This window comes from Maniola jurtina, chromosome 20 (assembly GCF_905333055.1).
Source record: "Maniola jurtina chromosome 20, ilManJurt1.1, whole genome shotgun sequence".
Lineage (NCBI taxonomy): Eukaryota > Metazoa > Arthropoda > Insecta > Lepidoptera > Nymphalidae > Maniola > Maniola jurtina.
This window is the reverse complement of record NC_060048.1, coordinates 10,954,163-10,977,005: the sequence shown is the minus strand read 5'-3', so window position 1 is coordinate 10,977,005 and position 22,843 is coordinate 10,954,163. Positions and strand designations below refer to the sequence as shown.

The window sequence follows — 22,843 nt, the reverse complement described above, 5'->3', positions numbered from 1 at the left end:
TGAACGTGGATCTCGTTACGAAGTTGTGCAATAGCATTAAATCACAGACCACCTTTCTATGCATTAAATGAATTGGAGTATTTACAGACTTCATTAAAAAAGAGAGGCATCTCTGATTGCGAAGGCCAAAATCCTCTTCGGGTTGTTTAAAATTAATAACTAAATGTTACCCGCGTCTTCGTCCGCGTGGATTTAGTTTTTTTTTAATCCTGTAGGAATTCTTTGATTTCCGGGATAAAAAGCTTTCCGGGATGCAAACTACCTCTGTACCTTTCATATAAATCGGTTAAACGGATGGGCCTTTATGAATCCTGTGGGAACTCTTTGACTTTCCGGGATGAAAAGTAAGCCTATGTCCTTCCCCGGGGTCTAAGCTAACTCTGTACCTTTCATCAAAACTGTTGGGCCGTGAATCAAACAACCAACAAACAAACACTTTCACGTCTATATAATATGGGTAGTGAATTTTGGTATGTTCACACACACACACACACACACACACACACACACACACACATAATTGCTAAAAGAAATATACGTACTAGTTATGCCAAAACAACAATTGTTCTCCGTACTTATAGTTAGTTATGTCACAAAGTAACAGGCAGCAGGCAAGCGCAAGCGGTCTGATTGTTCAGCGTTATCCTAAGATCAAGTTCATCGACACGACACTTTCACCGGCACAATGGCTATATCAATACCACTGCACAATTAGCTTCTATTTATTCAGAGGACTTCCTGCTTGGAGCGGATTTAGAGTCGTGACGTCACGCTAGAGACGCGATTGAGATTTCTGTCGTTTGGTATAAACAGTTTTATAGATAGATAGATAGATAGATATAAACATTATAACACTGTATCATCATACATTAGATATCGCATTCCCGATCAGCTCCTGATATCACTAGGGATCATGCCTGAAAGAACAAGAGCGCAAGAACTGCGATGAATAGGCTGAAGAAAATATGGAATAATTAAAAATTAAAATTTATAACACCCCCGACAAGTGAAGGTTACAGTAACTAGAAAAGAGCTGATAACTTTCAAACGGCTGAACCGTTTTTTTTGTATTATAGCTTAAAACACTTTCGATCAAGCCACCTTTCAAACAAAAAAAAATTAAATTAAAATCGGTTCATTAGTTTAAGAGCTACGATGCTACAGACATATACACAGATACATATATCAAACTTATAACACCCCTCTTTTTGGGTCGGGGGTTAAAAACAAAAACATCACAAAAGCTACGTAGATCAAGCTCATTCGAGCATTTGTTTTTCCTTTATTTTATACGCTGCAGGGATGTGCACTTTGCGGTCCGTACCTATTAGTCGAGAAAAAGAAAATTGATGCTCTAGAAATGTAATGCTGGAGGGGAGTGCATGGAGTCGAATTTTACACCAAAACGTCTGTATTCCAAAGAACTGTCTTTCGGCATTAACACAGAGTCGCATACCTACTAAAGTTATACGGACACGGTCAGCCAGTTAGTTACTCAATCAGGGCGAGAATGCACGCGGCTTCGTCTGCGTGGGTTTCAGGATAAAAAGTAGCCTATGTCCTTTCCCGGGATGTATCTCATGTCTGTACCAAATTTCATGAAAATCGGTTCAGCGGTTGGGCCGTGAAAACGAAAGACAGACAGCCAGATAGACAGAAACACTTTTGCATTTATAATATTCATATGGATAAAATATGTATAGATTTTAAGCAAGTAGTTGCTATCGGTCCAATAGCATCTTATTGAAGCTGACTTACCGTTGCAGTGATCGAAATAATTTCCATACTAGTAGTGTTTTTGTTGCTCTAGCCAATAGTTTCCCATACTCTCGCTTACAAGTGGCAAGCATGTGCGTATGTCATTAGAAAGCACGCGGTCCCTTCCTCACGAAGCGCATGCGCAATTTACATTTCTGATTTGAACTTGTATGTAAATAAATTGATGTGAAGTGAAGCCTATATTATCTTGGCATCATACCGCGCGGAATGACCTTAGTAGGTAATTAGGTTGGATTGGATTAGGTAATTTATTATTTAAAAAAAATAGCGAGCGAACGAGCTGACGGGTCACCTGATGTTAAGTGATTACCGTCGCCGTGAACATTTGGAGAACCAGACGAACCGCCAATGCGTTGTCGCCTTTCAGGAATTTGTTGATCGGCCCCTTTTTCAATAGGTACATTAAAAATCGGTCAAGTATCAAATGAAAGGGCTTTACTTGTACATTCTGAAACAGATTTTTATTTATTTTTATGCATACCTTGTAGTCTATCGTGCAAAATGTCGGAAAAAATACTCGAGTACGGAACCCTTGGTGTGCGAATCTGACTCGCACTTGGCCGGTTTTTTTGTAAACTTCGGAGGGGCCAACGGTAATTTTGACAAAAAATATACCTACCTAGTATATCCAATTATATCTGCCATAGAGTTTAAAATTATTGAATAGCGACATATAATACTATAATACTAGTATAATGTAACAAGATTTAATCTCTTTTACTTTGTATTTAGTAGGTTAGATTATGCTCGAATTTCTAGGTTAGTGTTAGACCTACATTAATTAATATTTTACAAAGCGGCCAGTGGGTAAGTAGAATAACACATAATATTATTGTCTTATTAATATTAATAAGATGATTATATCATTAAAATTAAGTAAATAAGTAGGTTTTTAGTTATGTAATGTATGTAGGTACCTACTTAATTATTTTGTTTATGTACGAATCATGGATGTATAAAAAAAATCAAAATTCAAAATATTTTTATTCAATAACTTTTACAAGTGATTTTGAATCGTCATAATAATCTACCACTGGTTCGGAATGCCGTTCCTACTGAGAAGAACCAGCAAAAAACTCGGCGGTTGCTCTTTTCAAGTATTCAATTTACAATTTATAATAATATGCCATACTGTATGTGTATATAGGTACGAATACATAGTTTCAAGTACAGGTAGGTCATAAAAAAAATTACGAAGCTTTAGAGAGTAATTTTTTTACTGTTTATGTGAAGTAGTTAGTAAATAAAGATTCTATACCTAATTGTTTTGTAATTAATTTTAGATTTACTAGATATATAAGTAGGTATAACTATTAACATTAGGTAGGTAAGGTTAAAGGTACGTATCAGTACTTTGGCAATATATTTCTAACTAAAGGATGCCCGCGACTTCTTCCGCGTGGTTTTTAAAAATCACGTGGGAACTGTTTGATTTTCCGGGATAAAATGCCTATGTCAATTATAGGGACGCAAGCTACCTCGGTACCACATTTTATACAAATCGGTTAAGCGTCTTTTAAGCGGATGGGTTTTTTTTTAGGAATCCCGTGGGAACTCTTTGATTTTCCGGGATAAAAAGTAGCCTATGTCCGTCCCCGGGATATAAGCTAACCCTGTACCTTTCGTCAGAGCTTCTTGTATTTTTGCGATACCTATGCATTCCGAACTGACGTGGTAGAGACAAGAGTCACACTCACATTCATAAAGAGGATAGCGTCGATCCCGAGCAAGCATTTCTAACTTTTCGGAGTTAAGTTTTTGCAATTATTGCATATTATCATTTGCTTTAACGGTGAAGGAAAACATTGTGAGGGAACCTGCATGTCTAAGAGATCTCCATAATTTTTTCAAAAGTGTGTGAAGTCTGCTAACGCGCACTTGGCCAGCGAGGTGGACTCGGCATGGCCAAATCATTGGCCAAACCCTACTCGTTCCGAGAGGAGACTCGTGCTCAGTAGTGATGAGTTGATGATGATCCAGCTCCATTGTAGACTTGATAGAAACAATAACGTTATAATTTCTCTAACTATAAAGTTATTTTGAAAACTACGGCGTTTTGCCCGCCTCTTCATTACGATTCGAGCTTTCTACGGCATTCCGGGCCGACCAGTCCTCCGACCCGTCTGCCTACCAGTCTGTCAACCAGTTCGCACTCCATTTTGGAGTGAGAGTGAAACAACGGAGCTACGATTACGCTTTGGCAGTAACATGAACAACTATGATACAAAACGGACTAAAGTGTAGGGCGGTAGGTACTAGATAAGTACAGTACGAGGTAAGTATCATGTAAGTATAATAGGCCGAGAGGGCAATCGGGATATGAGGCGGGGGCGTCCCCACTCCAATTGTCATCTCGACCTACGAGTATCTGTCGCCCAGACGTACCTACCCAGTTTAATTTTGAGATTGTTCAAAAATTGCCAAGGTGATAGCCTAGAGTGGTTAAGCCTCCTCCGTCGAAGGTCGGGGTTTCGATCCAGGGCAACCCTAACAGAGATATCCAAGCTCGCCCCATAGCGCTGCGTGAGTTTTAATTTGTGGACGAAGTCAACTGTTATTGTACCTGTTTAATACCCATAATGTCAATATCGGTAGAATAAACTCTCACAAGAGACAGGATAAGTCATAGATTTTTTTTTTAATTCTAATATTTTTAAGGGGATTTTATAAGGTCCATAGATTTGATCTAGTCAATGGGATAAGTAGATTTATTCAAATGAAAAAAAAAATTGAAGTCGAAGTTGTTATATCCAGGCAATGTAGAGACACTATTAATACTGTTAAGTATGTATCTTGGTATATTTAGTAAGTACCTAGGTAAGTGTCTATAGGTAGGTAAATACGCCAATACCTATCTCGTTCAAGCTCGTATAGGTTAAAACTCATCAAAATACACTCTTATGTAATGTTAACTAAAAACGGGTTTCTATGCAATGAATATTATCAAAAGCTGTTAAGGTTTTTATCAAATTAAACACATCTGTATGGGAAAATCGGACACGGTTAGCACCATTCCTAATGTTTATAGTATAACATCGACTTATAAACGGTTATTTTGAAATTACATAAGATGTTATAACCATAAGTGCATAAATAAAAAATACTTTGGATATACTACTTCCGGTCTTTAAAGGTGAAGGTTCACATCAAGAAGGAAAGGAACAAATTGTTGATCTAAAGGAACGCTACTGAATAATTTTGAAGGGGATAGCCATACTCGTATCTTTGAGGACTTAGTGAAAGAAAAAAAGGTCAAAAAGATGCAATCATTCCGTTCTATAAAATTACTGTGGAAGCAGGATCTTTAGGCAAGTTATATGCAGTACAGTACCTACCTACTTAGTTTAACTACAAAATTTTAATTATTCTATCATTTATTTTCATTCTCATCACTTATATATTTAAAAAAATATTAAATAAGTAATAAATAAATGAAAACATCTTTTAAAAATAGCTAATTTCTAAATTATTAAAATTAGTACATAGATGTAATAGATTATTTTAATAAATAATTAATTTGACTCATGCTAAATATGTATCCGGAAGTTAAGCAAGCCAAAAGAAATATCTTCTTTTCTTTAAGAATTCCTTCCTATATAAATTATGCGTAGTTTTACGTAATCTAATGTTAGGAATATTCATATAATTCAAATTAGTTTCGCTAAACAGATTTAATACATGTTACATCAATTTCTTAGCTTTTTCTAGCACCAGTTCAGATTTTAATTATGTTGATGTCAAATACACGTCATTAAGATAGACGAGCGATTAACTAATTAAAGTTAACTGACCGTTTATATAATTTATGTATATTTCCTCTTCAGATTTTATGTCATTTCTCATTAGCATACCTATTTGTTGTCCTCTGGTATTCAGATCTTCAAGATTTATGCTACGATCGTAATTAAAATTAATAGCTTAGGCTTTTTAAAAAACTTTCTACTTAACTAGGAGATTTATATAACCCGTTGTAGGCCTTCTAGCAATTCTTTTTGTATTTTACTAACAACCCGCCCCGGCTTCACACGGGTATCCGTGTGGTTAATTTGTTAGATTCCGAAAGAATAAGACAGCATTTTCGATTAAAATTTTCAGTTTGCTTGATATTTTTCCGACATTTTGACCAATTATCGTCATAATATTTCAAAAAATTAACACAAAACAATATTAAACTAAACGTGTGAAACCCTGTTCTACTAATATAACTATCTATTGATGAAATTCGCATTAAAATCCGTTGCGTAGTTTAAAAAATCTAAGCGTACAGTGTGTGACTTTAATGGGGGGGAAGTGACTTTATTTTATACCTACCTACTACTACTAAATGTAGAGATTAGACTCTTATTTTAGACATAATCTGCCGCATGCTGTGATTTATTGTAATGTCATGTTACAAATGATGTAACTTAGCTAAATGTTTGTTGACGTAAAGGTTATAGAATATCGATAAGATCAGCCCACCCTGTGTTATTCTGCAGTTCAATATGAGACGATGACTAGGCTTCTTTTGTCTAGATCACGTCTTCCATGTTAGTGAAGGTTTAGGATTATAATTATTATAAGATTTTCTAGTATTTTCGATTTTTCTAATGCGACTTCAATCTTTTCGTGTTTAAAGAATAGACTTGCCAGTCTACGGTTAATTTGATAGTACATATATAAATAGAAAAGATTGTCGCTATAATCTTAAAAGTTCAAAGGCCATCAGAATGTCGGATACATAGGCTCAGCAAGTATTTTCAATTAAATGATAATAATCGTACAAAGGTTTGCATTGATGCAATTACCTATTATACAATACAACATTTGCTTGGGCCAAAGCAAATTAACTATGACTCTTACACTGAAAGCAAATCCGTGTTTACTAAGCCTTTCGATACAAGATTTGACCTGATATATCTATCATGTCATCAGTGTATAGGTTAAAGATCAAAGGCGACACTAACCCACCCTGTTACACCCTGCAATTTGATTACAATAACAAGATTTCCTTTTGAATTTAGTTGTAAGTCTTGTTTGCAAGAAAAGCGTAAGCAAAAGATAGACCACAATTATTTCCAAGATAATCATAATGACGGAAGCCGTCGGAAGCGAATGTCTTCGCACGCATTTTCCTCGTAAAAAAAACAATTGTAAACGTTTACATTGACGCAACCATTACACAATACAACCTTCACATAGGCCAAAGCAAATTAACTACGAATCTTACACCGAAAGTGAACTCGTGTTTGCCATGCCGGTTATGGAGCTGTTAAAAAAAAGTAAAAGTTCCTTCGTTCACTGACACTTATTAGTGCGAGCTAAGGTCGCGAATCGGAGTGATTTTTTGAGCTAATTTGCAATTATGTGTGAGGTGATATGAATGGACTTTCACGCAGGGCGGGACTCACGCGTTAAAAGTAATCGAGTGTATTGGGTATTTATAGCTCATGTTTAATTTTTTACTTATTAAGTACTGTTACAACAATTAAGGTTTATTAGATGAATCACTACCACTTCCCATTTTATGAATGCAAAAGTGTGTTTGTTTGTTGGTTTCTCCTTCTACCACATCGCAACGGAGCTAGAGATTGACGTGATTTTTTGCATGGGTATAGTTAAAGATCTGGCTAATTTTTATCCCGGAAAATTAAAGAGTTTCCACGGGATTTTAAAAAACACTAAACCCACGCGGACAAAGTCACGGGTATCGGCTATTGTAATAATAATGTGTCTGCTTTTTATAGTTTGAAAATTGAAACGTAGATCGAAAAGATCGTTCTACTACACCTAAGCGTAAATAAGTTTGAAAGAGCAGAACGGTGTTCAGATCGAATGTTTCAGAAAAGGCAGAGAAATGAGTAATTCCAGAGAAGGAGACGTTTTATCCTGCAAAGAATCAACGACATTAAGCATACGGGCCTCATATGAAAGCTCAAAGTAAATCAGCGGGCGAGCGATGGAGAGAGCTATGTTTGGAGTTTGTCCGTTATGATCAAATTAGAAATTATGAGGTCCGTAGAAGAACCAGACCGACATAGATCAGTGAGTTGCGAAGCGGAAGTGGCAATGGGCAGGGTACATAGTTGGAAAAACCGACCAAGTGCGAGTCAGACTTGGGCTTTAAGGGTTCCGTACTCGGGTATTTTTTCCAACATTTTGCACGATAAATCAAAAGCTATTATGCATAAAAATAAATAAAAATTTGTTTTAGGATGTACAAGTAAAGTTCTTTTATATGATACCCCACTTGGTATAGTTATCTTACTTTGAAAATTTAAACACATTTTAATTTTTTTAATGATGTAACCACTAATTCATGGTTTTCGGATTTATTCCTTTACTTTTGCTATAAGACCTACCTACCTGCCACATGATTCTAGGTCAACGGGAAGGGTACTTCCCGTTGACCTAGGTTTTCTTGAGAGACACGACGGACGGACGGGCGGACGGACAGACAGACAGACAACAAAGTGATCCTAGGTATAAGGGTTCTGTTTTTCCTTTTGAGGTACGGAACCCTAGGAACTTAATACGGCAAAAATGCTAACAAAGCCTAGTAAGGTGTTAGACACAGTGACAAATAAAGTAACAATAGCACCGGCAAATCTGCCGTGTAATCCGTTAACCGATCAATTGTCTGATTAAACAATGTCATAGCTATGATTATTTATTTATTTATTTATTTATTTTATTTGTACCAGAAAGTTGTAACAATATAAATAAAAGGAAAGAAAAAGTGGACAGGGAAGCACTTATCTCTATAAGAGATCTCTACCAGTGACCCTTGGCAGTGCGAGAGGTTGTAAATGGAGTAGAATAGGTACAGCAAAGATAGACAGTAATCATGAAAAATAAAAAATAAATATAGTAGATATTATGTTATAATATATACTTACAAATATTTATATATTAAAATAGACTTACAAAAACATATATACCTTAATACATAAATATATACTTATAGTCATAAATATATCTTATAATATATACCGATAAATATATGTAAACAATATGTTATGACAGAGAGGAAAGATAGTGCTGTTTCAGACGAAGTTTGAAGGTGCTGATGGAAGGGTTATTTTTAAAAATACTGTCAGGTAGTGAGTTCCAAAGGCGAGTTGCGAGTACCGTAAAAGATTTAGCATAAAATATAGTGTTGTAAGGGGGAACTGCAAGTGAGTTTAACTTGACACACGAACGCACTGGCATCACCCGAGGAGCGGCTTCGTTGAAGCGCTCACGCAAGTAAGAGGGGGAGGATGAATTTAAAATCTTAAAGAGTAGCGTGAGAATATGAGTATTCCGGCGAAGTCGAATAGGGAGCCACTTTAACTTATTTCGAAATTGAGAAACATGGTCGAATTTGCGCAATCCGAAAATAAAACGGATGCACAAATTCTGAAGGCGATCTAGTTTATCAAGCAGCTCCTCGGTTGCATCTAAATAGCAGACATCGGCGTAATCTAGGAGAGGAAGCAGAAGAGATTGTGCGAGTAAGATTTTAGTTTTAAGAGGAAGGAAATTCTGCAAACGTTTCAAGGAGTGAAGGGAGTAGTGCATGCGCTTACTCACTTCATTAATGTGACTTGCCCACGATAAATGGCCGTCCAATATTACGCCAAGATTTTTAGTTCTTTCGGTTAGCGTAATAGTTACCCCATCGTAGGCTATTGCAGGGAGATTTTTTAAATCAGCACGAATTCGAAATTGTCTACTACCTATTACAATAGCCTGCGATTTTTTTGGGTTTACCAAAAGACCGTGTGCGTCAGCCCAATTCTTTATTTGTGCAAGATCCAAGTTAATTTCATCCACTGTAGCGGCCAGGTCAGTGACAGCAGCATGCCTATAAATTTGCAAATCATCTGCGTAGAGGTGGTAGTGGGATGAAACTGTTTTAGTGATTTCGTTTATAAAAACAGAGAATAACAGAGGAGACAAAACGCCACCCTGAGGTACACCGGCAGAGATATCAGCCCAATCAGAGTAAACTCCGTCAGCATAGATTCTCTGACGGCGACCAAGAAGGTAGGATCTAAACCATTCAACTACGGATGGTGATAAATTAAGCGAGCAGAGAATGTTGAGTAGTACATCAAAATCCACTGAATTGAACGCATTGCTAAAGTCAAGAAGAACAAGTACTGTTAATTTTTTGTTATCCATAGCATGGCGAATATCTTCCGTGACTTTGAGTAAAGCGGTGGTGGTACTGTGTAAGGGACGGAAACCTGATTGATAGGGACTCAAAAGGTTGTTTTGAAAAAGATAGTAGGAAAGTTGTTTAAATACGGAATTTTCTAAAATCTTGGAAATAATGGGGAGTATTGAAATGGGACGATATTGAGAGAGTGAAGAAGGGTTAGAGATTTTTGGCAAAGGTATAACGTGAGCTAACTTCCAAGCCGTAGGAAAACATTTAGAGGAAAGAGAAAAATTGAGGATGTGGGCAATAATAGGCGAAACAACATCAATGATAAGAATAAGCATATCTCGGCTTATGTTATCACTACCAACAGCTTTGGATGTAATACTAAGAATTCCCTTCTTAACCTCACCAACCGTAATTTCCTGGAATAGAAAGGGTTCGCATTTGGGCCTGGCAACATTGGCCAAATTATGAAGCGTTTGGAATTTATTGCTATTGGAAATTTTTACCGGGGGGTTAGAAAAATGTTGATTAAGAGAGTTTATGTCTACGGAGGGCTTAGATTCTTCAGAACTTTTTCCTACACCTAGAGACTTAAAAAACCTCCAGGTCTGTGAAGAAGAAAAATCATTTACACAAGAGAAAATATGGCGACGTTTTGCATCCCTACACATTCTATTACAGAGATTACGCAACTTTTTATAGGCAGCCACATTGACATCACAAGGGTACTTTTTACAGAGACTCTTTGCTTTGTTTCGTTTGGTCATGAGTTTTTTAATCGTAGGAGTGAGCCAGGGGGCTGGGAGATGTTTGACCCTTATTGATCTAACAGGTGCATGTGCATCAAATAGTCTTATGAGGGTCGAATTTAGAAAATCAACCTTGTCGTCTACAGTGGATGAGCAATAAAGAGGGGACCAATCTAATTTAGAAACGTCATCATTTAATGTGTCCAAGTCTATACCTTTATAATTACGTCGCAGGATAACCTTGCTCTTACGTCTAGGGACAGATAGGTTATAACTAAGAAAAATAAGGTCGTGGTAAGAGAAGGGGGCTGTTAGTTGACCGTGAACGAGTACTTTATCGGGATTAGAAACAATTATGAGGTCCAAGAGAGAAGGGATAGAATTAGGAGAAAAGTGAGTCGCGTTAAGAGGAAGAATTTTTAGGTTGACTGATGAAACTAGGGAATTTAATTGTTTGGATCGATGGTCGTTTTTTATTAAGCAAGTATTTAGGTCACCCATGATGATGACGTGTTCATAGGATGGCGATAAGTTATTGAGGAGGGTGTCAAAATCATTGAAATAGTTTACGTTACAAGAAGGACTGTAGACTACCCCGAGGAGAAGTTTTTTATGGTCAAATGAAATTTCCAAAAATAGGTATTCAAAGTTGCCAGAGTATATACTCGGACTCTGACTTATTACGTTGAACTTTATGTTGTCCTTGAGATATAGACAGACCCCTCCACCACGTTTACACGTACGATCATTGCGAATCAACGTGTATCCCGGTAGGGCATAAAGGATAGAAGGAAGGGATGGTTTCAGCCAGGATTCCGAAACGAATATTCCATCGACCTGCACGTCGCTAAAAGATGCTCGAAGATCTGAAAAATGAGCCGGAATACTCTGTGCGTTTATATGTACAAAATTAAGGCAATGAGCACTACTGACCAGCACCGATTTAAGTTTAGTGTCAAGATTACATGAGGAATTACAACTACACAGAGATAAGCTACTAGCGGCACTATGAAACTCCTCTTCATCGGATGAGGAACACGAAAAAAAGTCATTATTAAGTATATCATCACATTCTGTCATTGGTTTAAACTAATAAAATAATATATAACAAAATAATAAGTAAATCCAAATAATAAATACTAATAAAATAATTAATAAGAGTATTATATATAAGTAAACTTTTTTTTTATATAAAAACGTCCTATAAGCGAAAAAAATTGCAAGATAAGATAAATCACACAATCTTTTATCCTACACTAACTGGCAAGAGTCACGAGTTAACATTAAGGTACCTACTAAAAGTAAGGAGTAATTAAGTTAGAAAATACAAAAGGAAATACATAAGTACTTACATACTAAAACAAACTTCAGTTAAAAACAATAGGTTTATAAACAATAGGTTATAGAGGAGTATTAAAGTAAGTCTATCGTAAAAACAATAATTAATTTAAGTACTTAATACAAATATTACACGACTTCAAGAGTTTCGTTTGTAGGTGTATTTGATAATTTAACTAAGCGAAGCGTATAATGCCATCAAATAAAAGAGATACTACAACACGCGCTAGCCACCACTCATTAATGACGCATTCACTTGGCCGTATGTTTGTTTACTCGGCGTGATCTCGACGACTTCGTATCTTGAGAGACGGCCGCGGCGGTCTGTGGGTATTTGGCGATTAATGTATTAAGTTCAGAAAGCGAAACAACCTTCGTACGGCTTTTATCCGGAAGTACGATGACTATAACACCGTCTGATGACCAGCAGCTCTTGATGCCGAAGTGTTTCCTGGCAGCAACAAACGTCTCTTGTCGAGGTTTAGTGAGGAACTCTGATATTGTGACTCCGGTGCCTTTTAGAGCTGTCTTAGCTTTCCATACTGCATTCTTCACTTTTAAATTAGAAAAACGGACTAAGATAGGTCGTGGTGTATCCCTTTTTAAGCCAAGACGGTGACAGGCTTCGACACTTGCCTCTTCAAGGATAGGCAGCTTTAACCGATCACAGACCAAATCACAGATTTTACCTTCCACTTTTTCATTGTCCTCCTCCGGTAGGCCATGGAACAGTAAAACCGTTCTCCGCGTGTGCATTTCATGCTTGTCATAGCCCTCCGTGAGCAGTTGCAGTTGTTGTTGCAGCATCGAAAGTGTCTTCCACATAACCTCCTTGAAGGCGTAATAGTCGGCAGCCAGCGAGCTGAGATCACAAGCTTTATTTGAAGAGGATTGTGATTGTTTGAGGGCCTCATCGAAGTTATCCATTCGAGACTTAAACTGTGACACAATTTCTTCCATATTTTTACTCAGCTGATTGTGTAGATCCATTTTGATGTCGAAGCTTGTTGAAGTGCAGTGAATTATATTTGCCAGGTAGTGTAGAAACTTATTAAACAATAAACTATAACATTTAACACTTTTACTAATTAATAAATAATAAAATTTAATTAAAATACGCGCAGTATAACTTTCCTATCTACCCACACGTGAGAATTTTTTCGTTGTTCTTATTGCAATTATTGTTATTGCATTGTCTAGTTCAGTATCTGTTTCCTATGATTGTTAAGTAATTAGGGTAGCAAGATAATGGAGCGGCAATAGTCTAGTGGTTAAGACGCCGTCCTCCTAGTCCGGGGGCCCGGTTTTGATTCCGGACACGCACCTCTGAATAATCGGAGATATGTGCGTTTTAAGCATTTAAATATAACGTCACTGCGATTAAAAATGTTGCTTAAAAATTGTGGTGTGTGGAAATCACAACTTTTTTGAAATGTGGTAGGTACAGAGACAGCCTGCATTACTAGGGAGTAGGGCCGGACAAAAGATTTTCGTTCCGAAAAAAGAAAGGGTCCCCACGAGTTCGAAGAGATTTTTCATGAGGATCAACAACCTTTTACTTTGCTATAATCCACGAACGGCCGAAATAACTTAATACTTATTTATCTAATTAAACTATTTGTAGGTAATTACTTAGCAACGTTGGATATTTTAAAAAAAATTGCATGGTCTTTGTTGACAAATAACAGTATTGCTGTTTTGTAACTTTTCAACAGGTTACAGGTAGATTGTTCTTAATTTAAGCCCATAGAATTGCGCAGTTTTCAACTTATTGAATATGAAAATATTTTCGAATACCGGACGGAACTGAAGGATAAAGTAAATATCAACGTATGTTTTTATTAACCCAGATTCGAATGCAACCAGTTTTTTTGAGGTTATTATATCTACAAAGGCGGTGACATTTGACCTTACAATCCGTAATCGAATAAAAAACACAATAGAATTCAGTTTAATTCACCCATTTATAAGCAAAAGCTTGAATTGGAGTTCCTTTTAACAGAAAGTTTTTAGAAAGTTCTTTATGTATTAGAGGTGATTGCGAATTTCTTTTAGGACATTTTAATGACACTTCCTTCCGCAGTCGGTATCTATTCGCTTTACAATACAATATTTACTAGCTCCACAAGCGAAAGGTCTTTTTATGGTCTTTTTATCAATAATAATATCAAAACAAATCAATTTGTCTTAAACTTCCATGTGATTTTAGTAAGTAATTCTGTGATTTTTAAGCATTCTTTAATGGAAATCTGATAAACCACAGATGTGTAGGTAGGTACAGATATTTTAGTTATATCTATTTTATTTTAGAATCTTTATAATTGGTATCAAAAAAAGGAAACACAGAAGAAAAAAAGAAAAATCTAGGAACAGAACTTTACAACATGCAACCTTTGGGAAAAGAAGGCAATATAAACGAACTTGTGCACAAACTAAATAATAATATAATATATGTAAAACTAGTAATAATTTGATATATATGTACTTACTTGCTTAATATAATAAATTAAGTACTTACACAATTTACCTATTTCTATATTTATTGATATTTGAGCGTGTCACAAACATTGAGTTTAGTTAACATTCACATGAGAATCAAACTACGTTTGTATGGAGTACGCTCCGAGTACACTACTTTAAGGTCGTCAACCTATTATGTACCTATTGTAATGATATTGTAAAGTGAAATTGGTTTCCTCGGTAAGGTTTACTAGGTTGAGCGACAGTGAGCGAACCGTTAAATTGGCGTTACGTGCGATCGGAAACGTAGCTAATGCCACAAAGTCAAGGCCGAGCTTAGCGAGCCGTGAAGTGCTCGCTTAGCTTTGATAATAAATAAATGAATAAATAAATAGTCATTTATTTCAGGCAATTTCAACCCATTTGAAATAGAAATCTAAATACAAATGTACAATTGTTTAAAAACTTAAAAAAGCAAAATATTTAAAAAACAAGTGTTACTTCAACTGCGGAATGATGGGGCTAATCGCAAACTTGAGATTATAGTTAAGCAGATTCCTGCACTTAAACGTTTTTTATTTTATTTTTTATTTTATTCAAATACAAGCTAGCCCTCGACTGCAATCTCACCTGGTGGTAAGTGATGATGCAGTCCAAGATGGAAACAGGCTAACCTGGAAGGGGTATGGTAGTTTTTATTATACTTATAGCCCTTTACCGGAACGCTAAATCGCTTGGCGGTACGGCTTTGCCGGTGCCGGTTTAGGGTGGTAACTAGCGGTAGGTACGTCTTTGCCGGTAGGGCACGGCCGAAACCTCCCACCAGACGTGTATCTAATGGACGAGCGCAAGCTGACAGAGTATTTGTTTTAAAAAGATAAAATAAAGACAGACACACTGTCTTTCAAAATAATATTTGTATGGAACTAAGTATGAATTTGAATTGACTTTATCTATGACGTAAAATTGTCCGCGACAAAACCAGGCGTCAAATTTCTAATCGGGCTCATAAACATCGACTTTAGTGTCTGTAGACTGTAGAATCGAACCGCAAGTGGGCCGTAGAAAACGCCGGTTATTTATTAGTAATCCAACCACGCACCTGCCAGCGCTGCGGTGCGGCGTCCTGTGGCAGGTGACAAAAAATAGATCAGTGTGCCAGGATGTTTGACATGCTCTCGCTTTTAAAGCCTTTGGCTATCACCACAATGTTATTTACCTATTATAAAAGTATTTAATACTTACTGAAAATCTAAATCTATTTTTATATCACTCATTTATTTACTATCTCAGTGTGATCATAGTTTAAAATGTTTACAAAAAAAAAATAGAAGTAAAAAAAGCAGAAAAGTTAGGTAAAAAAATTACCCGTAGTAGTTAGAGTTGAAATTTTCACAGAATGTGTAGTTATTTCTATTGCCGCTAAAACAACCAATAATCAAAATTTCAAAATAGCCAGCATGAAAATTAAAAAGTGTAATTTCTTACACGATAGTGCGGAACCCTTCAAATTCGAGCCCAACTCGCACTTGACCGATTAAAAAACCAACAGACTAAAGAAAACTAACCACCGCAAAACTTTCCAATTGAATTTTTTTCTTTTTGTCCAGACATAACGTCTCATGTAAAATATGCTTGTGACATAACACCACGTAACAACAATTTAGTATTTTATTGCCGGGCTGTGTCTACTTTGCACACAAATTGCCGAGATGAGTGTTGTGAAACCTAAATACCTCATAATGCACCCCATTATATTACATTATGTATGTAAATGAAGTACATTAAAACGTAATAATCTAATCTATCAAATATGCTTTCTTACTCTTATCAAACCCGGGACCTCCCACTAAATAAGTCCACAACACACAACACTCACCTCTGCGGCAGGGAGGCAGACAACCTACTAATAATTTGTGATCGGTATAAACCTTCCTCATCCAGCCACTTCCCACCAGCCGCTTTATATCGTCGGTTCTATATATAGTTCTATAGGCTTATGTCCAACAGTGGACGTCCACAGGCTGATGATGATGATGATGATAAATTGCCTATTTCCGAAGTCTGTTAAAACGAGTTCCTTATAATAAAGACCATACCCACTTATGCAAACTTTGGATTGGTGAATAAACAAGAGAAAACTGAACACGCTGTCTACTCAGCAGGTTATTGATAAGGCTTTTTCCAGTGCGAACTATAATTTTAATTTATCTATAAATAAGATCAAACTCAAAAGCAAGGTTACAGACCCGACGGCCTCTCGTGTTGCATTCCAAATCCTGACCTGGATAATTCGGTCACAATTTATTATCTCTAGGTATAATATTTTAAGCTTAACGTTCTACATCCGGTTGTGTTAATCGTTTAAGTAAATTGGTTGGGTGAGTACAAAAATACATACACGAAATAAAATGGATTTAACTGTCAACCTCTTCAAGATTTTTTTAGATAACGTTTATTTATAAAAACTTCAATAGATCCATATTAATATCGAAAGTGTGTCCGTCCGTCTGTCATAGTGTACTACGCGGCTGGCCAAATGCGGATTGGCAGACTTCACACACCTTTGAGAATATTATGGAGGCATACAGGCATGCAGGTTTCCTTAATAACACCTAACTGTAAACAAAAAATGTTTCTGCAAATAAAAATCTTGTATCTTCACCGTCAAATTAAGCTTACCACTACCGTATTTACCACTAGGCTATCACAGTCCTGTATACATTTATTAGGTATATGAATTTCTTTATCGTACCATAACTTCTAAATGCCTCAACTGTTTGGATATATGGAGTATAGAATCCTTACATCATCTCAAGTGGCACACGCAATAATTTTTTGGAAAAAAACGATATGGCGGTTGTATGGTGCCATTTTCAATTGTGAAAGAGAAAAAATCATCAATAATTTTCACATAACAAACATCAGACTTGATGTAGAGCAAACCACAGTTTTTTTATTTTTTTTATTACTCTTGGCTTGATGGTTTATCGCCTGGGTCTATGCATTTTGATATCGCTTAGCATTTCTCTGTCGGTGTAAGACAGGCTCTATGAGAGTTCCGCTCGCGAATTCCTCGCCACTCGATGACACACTTCCTTGTGTTAAGGCTTTTACGCAATTCGAGAAAGGATGTATCGACATTGAGTAATGATAATAATTTGTTATATACTTACAGGGAATATTCTTTTTATATAACCATTTATTATATTCAATTCAATTCAATTTATTTCCACAAAAATATGCTTACAATTTGAAAACTCCGCAAATTTTTATCATATTTTATATGATAGCGTTTTACATACACTTCAATGAAATTTCTAAGTAATAATTTTAAATATTATTATTGATGAATATATTTATCTACAGTAGAGTACTTGGCAGTAAGTGAACCATGGCCTAGCGGCTTCGGGCGCGATACCCAGGGAGACGCAGGTTCGAATCTTGCCGGTTCCGCAATTTTTGGTACGTATTTAAAATTATTTCTCCATAAGTGCTAGGCAAAAATGTGATTCTGTAGTTCATGTACAAAGGAGTGGTTATATAAACTCGTACTAAGAGGAATATCTTGACAAGTGTCGTCACCTTTCTCTAAGCCATTTTACAGTCACACTCGTACCTTTGAGTGTTTCTAGCTTCCATAGATCAAAATATTATTATTTTAAAATTTCACTTATAAGTATATTAATTGTTACATAAGTTATACTATAAATTATACACTATTACTAGGTAAATAATTTAACTTATTTTCGCGAAAGAAAAGTGGTTTTTTTCAACTGTTTTACTGAGCCTATCGATTAGGGAGTCTCAAACACAATAAAATCAAAGCGGGATTAAAGCTCTACATTTTTTATTTAGTATTGCGATATGGCTAATTCTGTTGAACTCAATCTCTAAAACTAAACTAAAATGATGACGGAAAAGGAAAGCACTAAATTACATCTGTCTATTTATTTTAGTTAGAGAATATCAGAATTAGGCACATTGTTTTATCCAATAAGAATTAAAAGAGCTGTTAAACCCATTTTACCTTGTTTAGTTGCGGAACTTAATTAGAATTCGTATGTAAATAGAATTACCACAAAAATAATCTTTTACATATATTAATTTCCTGTTAAAACTTTCAATATCAATAACTTACGCACACAAATCGATAAATCTAACTTTCACCAACGAAAGTTACACACTCGGCGAAAATATCAAAAATGGAACGTACCCAAAAAATTAGCCTCATGGTATCCGTACACTATCTGTGGCTGGGATTAAAAAATCAAACTGTCAATGTCAACTGTCACAACACTTGCGCGGGCGCGCGCGTCTTCACAACTGAGGCAAAGATCGAGTCGCATTCAGCCTCCCCCCTAAAGAAAGTCAACCTTCACAGTGTTATGTAAATGGAGAGGTGAGTTGAGTCTCGTCGAGAGGGAAATTGGGATAAGGTCGTTTGTGTGATTTTTTTACCTTTTCTTTGATGCGATGCGCGATGGTTGGTTATGTTTGTTACGGCTTTTTATAATTTACGGAGCGGTTTGGATAGTGTTAGGTGTGCGTAACATCATTTGGAAGCTATTTATATAAACACTAGCTGATAGCCCACGACTTCATTCGCGTGGATTTAGGTTTTTAAAAATTCTTTGGGAACTGTTTGATTTTCCGGGATAAAAGGTAGCCTATGCCATTTCCAGTCTCCAAGTCTTTAGTATATTCATGCAAAAAAATCACTTCGATCCTTACTCGTTAAATTATTTTTAAACACATTGTTAGTAACTAAGTATATATTATAAGCTTCACACGTAAAGAAAAGGTATAAATGTTAATAAACAGTTAAAAGTTAGTTTGTATATAGGGACTAATTCCAGAACTAATAATCTGATTCTGAAAATTCTTTCACTGATAGATAGGACGATACATTATCCCCGAGTGCTAAGTACCAATAGCCTGTAAACTATAACTCGCGGACCGGGCAACAGCGAGTACTAATAAAAAAAAGCGAGTAAATATTTACATAATATAACTTCTGGCTCCATGGAAGACCAGCGCTGTGTCTGCGTTCCAGACACTGGCGCAGCAAATGCTGAAAAGTGGAGTTCATTTTCGTACCACACACACACCACGCATCTTATTTCGAGTAATTATTATTTTATTTCTTTGGCACCAAATAAACAATTATTCATTCTTTCTTTCTTACATATTACTTACATAGCTGTGAACTTAATAAAGTGCCTGAAATCAAAATTTCACTACCTACAAATAGTAGGTATTAAAGTTTCTTTAAATATAGAGTCCATTTGGAAATCGACGATTCATAGATTTGATAATTGAGTTCATCTTCATCAAAGAGAAAAGCGCTGACTCACTGACTGACTCATCAACGGCCCGCCTAGATCTTAGAACCTAGAAAGCCATTTTGCACAAAGGTTTTTAATTATAACATAGACAAGAAATAAGATAGGATTTTTCGAAATTTAAATTACCATGGAATAAGGTACAAAGAACATTAAATTTATATTTTCGCCAAGCCGCCTGGTCGCTAGAGTAAGGAAAAGGTGACTGACTGACTGATTGATCTATAAACGCACAGCTCAAACTACTGGACAGATCGAGCTGAAAGCCATGCAGATAACTATAATGACGTAGACATCCGCTAAGAAAGGATTTATAAAAATTAACCTAAAGGGCTAAAATATGGGTTTGAAAGTATAGGCCACGCGGACGAAGTCGTTTGCATAAGCTAGTAGATCTATAAATCAATGTATCCAAGCTGTTATTATTAAAAGAAGCACTAGAGAAACGATGACAAGTAGATATATTTTGTAAAACAACCTGACATAGTGGTTGCTTCACCAAATAACATCCTGGCATATAAAAGACTTCAACGCGCGCGTTATTAAATTGACTCTGCAACTATTAAGTGAGATCGTGATCAATCAATTCGAATCATCATTTATTGAGATATACAAATTAAATTAAGTAGTTGTTTACAAAATTAAATACAGACTTACCTTTGTACATTAAATGTTTGGAGGGTTCCGTACTTCAAAAGGAAAAAGGAACCCTTAGAAAAAGATACACACAATATACGGTCCGAAACAAACCACGATCCTTATTAGGCACTATACATATTGTGTATATATATCACTTAAAAACACATTAAGTACAATCAAAACCAATCAAATTATATCACATAAAATTAATTTGGGCACGGCTTTCACAGCCTATGTATTCAGATTCATAAATACATAGGCTGGGGGGGAAGAAAATAATTAAAAAAAAACTGGGTGAAGTTTAATAAGAATCGGTTAAGTCAACCGATTTCTAACCCGAGATACAGTACTACATAGTATTTCAGAGTTATAAAGCTTAACTTTCATCCATAAAAAATAAATAAATAAACAATATTTTTTATTGGAATAGTTGAAGAATTGTTTCTGGTAGTTGGTTGAAACTATGACAGGTTGCCAAATGTCAAGAAGTAATTTGGATGCCAACCACAATAATTGTGTTACCAATCATATTACATTTGCGCAATTGAAGATTGTAAGATGCATTCAATTAAACGAGAATGTAATAGTCTAGATTCACTGTTATGCTCGGTCTACACGTGCGTACATGCTCGATCTTTTTAATTATTTTTTGTGACTTTTTCTTATTGCTGAGGGTTGTGAAACCTTCCAATAAATTATTTAATGGTAGGTTCAAAAACCCTTTCTCAGCGAATGTCTACCTAGACTTAGCTATCTACATGCCAAATTTCAGCCCGATCCATCCAGTTGTTTGAGCTGTGCGTTGATAGATCAGTCAGTTAGTCAGGTTTTCCTTTTTAACCCCCGACTCAAAAAGAGGGGTGTTATAAGTTTGACGTGTGTATCTGTGTATCTGTCTGTGGCATCGTAGCTCCTAAACTAATGAACCGATTTTAATTTAGTTTCTTTTGTTTGAAAGGTGGCTTGATCGAGAGTGTTCTTAGCTATAATCCAAGAAAATAGGTTCAGCCGTTTGAAAGTTATCAGCTCTTTTCTAGTTACTGTAACCTTCACTTGTCGGGGGTGTTATAAATTTTTAATTTACACTTGTTTCCTAGGTACATTGTTAGGTGGAGTTGTTGGTCGTTTATGTACTCTTACTTTCATTGCATATTCAAGACATTAAACAATGCCCCGATCTTGTTCGTCGATCATGTATTTGAGTTGAGACCCAGCTAAAGATGAGCATGTTACATCAATGTATTTTTTATGTAACCATTTCGATTTGTTTTGGTTTAACTTTTTATTTTGATAAGTTTTTTATTTAAATTTTGATGACCTAAATCGATGGATGGTGTAGTAAAAAAATATGTGAGCACCGTGCAATTAAACGCGATTGAAGCAAAATTTCCAGAAACTAAACTTAGAGAAACGACGAATGCAGAGTATCGAATAGGATAATTGTAGGGTTTTTTATTTATCTCATTGTCTCGCGGATAAATCCTATAGATATTGTCTCATTTTAGAGTCCGGTTTCGTTTCATCAAGTTATCAAGTTCCAAATGAAAACGACACTACTGAAGTTTGAATTTAACTTCAAAAAGCACCCGATCAAAATTTAGGTAGATAGCAGTCTCAATTAAGTAGTTTAAAGTTACTTTAGTGCTTGATATAATTTTTGTAAGGATCAATAAAAAGGTTGAAGAAACCAGATCTAACTTATCTGTTATTTCTGTGGCGTTATTTTTACCTCTACATAATGAACAGTATGAATATTTCGAAATTCCCACGAGGTAGAGAACAAAGAGGATTTATATTTTAGCCGAGCGAAGCCGTGGGCGGTTGCTAGTAGTTTTATATGAAGAGAACTTCTAAATATATAAAAAAAAGCTGACTGACTGACTGACATATCAACGCTCAGCTCAAACTACTGAACGGATCAGGCTGTGCCATGTAGCTATTATGACAAAGACATTCGCTGAGAAAAGATTTTTGAAAATTCAACCTCTAAGGGGGATGTATGGATTTGAAATTAGTGTGGTCCACGCGGACGAAGTCGCGAACATAGGCTAATAGATTTTATATGTAGAGATCTTAGCTGATAAATAATGTTGTAATTTTAAACTGCATCGTAATATATTACATTCATTACCTGTTTCGTAACATAACATCGAGGTCAGAGATTGCACCGGCTAACCACAATAATATCTGTAGATATCGGTCGCTGGTGATAGTTACTGTGATCAACTGATCAATTAGCGGAGCTTCCGATGAAATGTTAGATTAGATAGAGATTATTATTGAATTGTTATGTCATAAAGCTATCTTAAGTTAGAATCATCCAACTAAGTAGTATTAGGAAGAACGGCTATTTTAAAGAAAATAAAACTTAAAGCTAGCCTTATCTAATTACTAGATAA

At 35.8% G+C, this 22,843-nt stretch overlaps 1 protein-coding gene across 1 annotated transcript in view; it reads right to left on the bottom strand.

Moving 5' to 3' along the window:
* Positions 1 to 18,771, bottom strand: part of LOC123875559 (alpha-protein kinase 1-like) — a 33,086-nt gene extending 14,315 nt beyond the window's left edge. The window contains exon 1 of the mRNA XM_045921444.1: positions 18,677 to 18,771. Coding sequence (XP_045777400.1) covers positions 18,677 to 18,694 — 18 coding nt within the window. The 5' untranslated portion in view covers positions 18,695 to 18,771. The remainder of the gene's footprint in view (positions 1 to 18,676) is intronic.
* Positions 18,772 to 22,843: the final 4,072 nt, after the last annotated feature.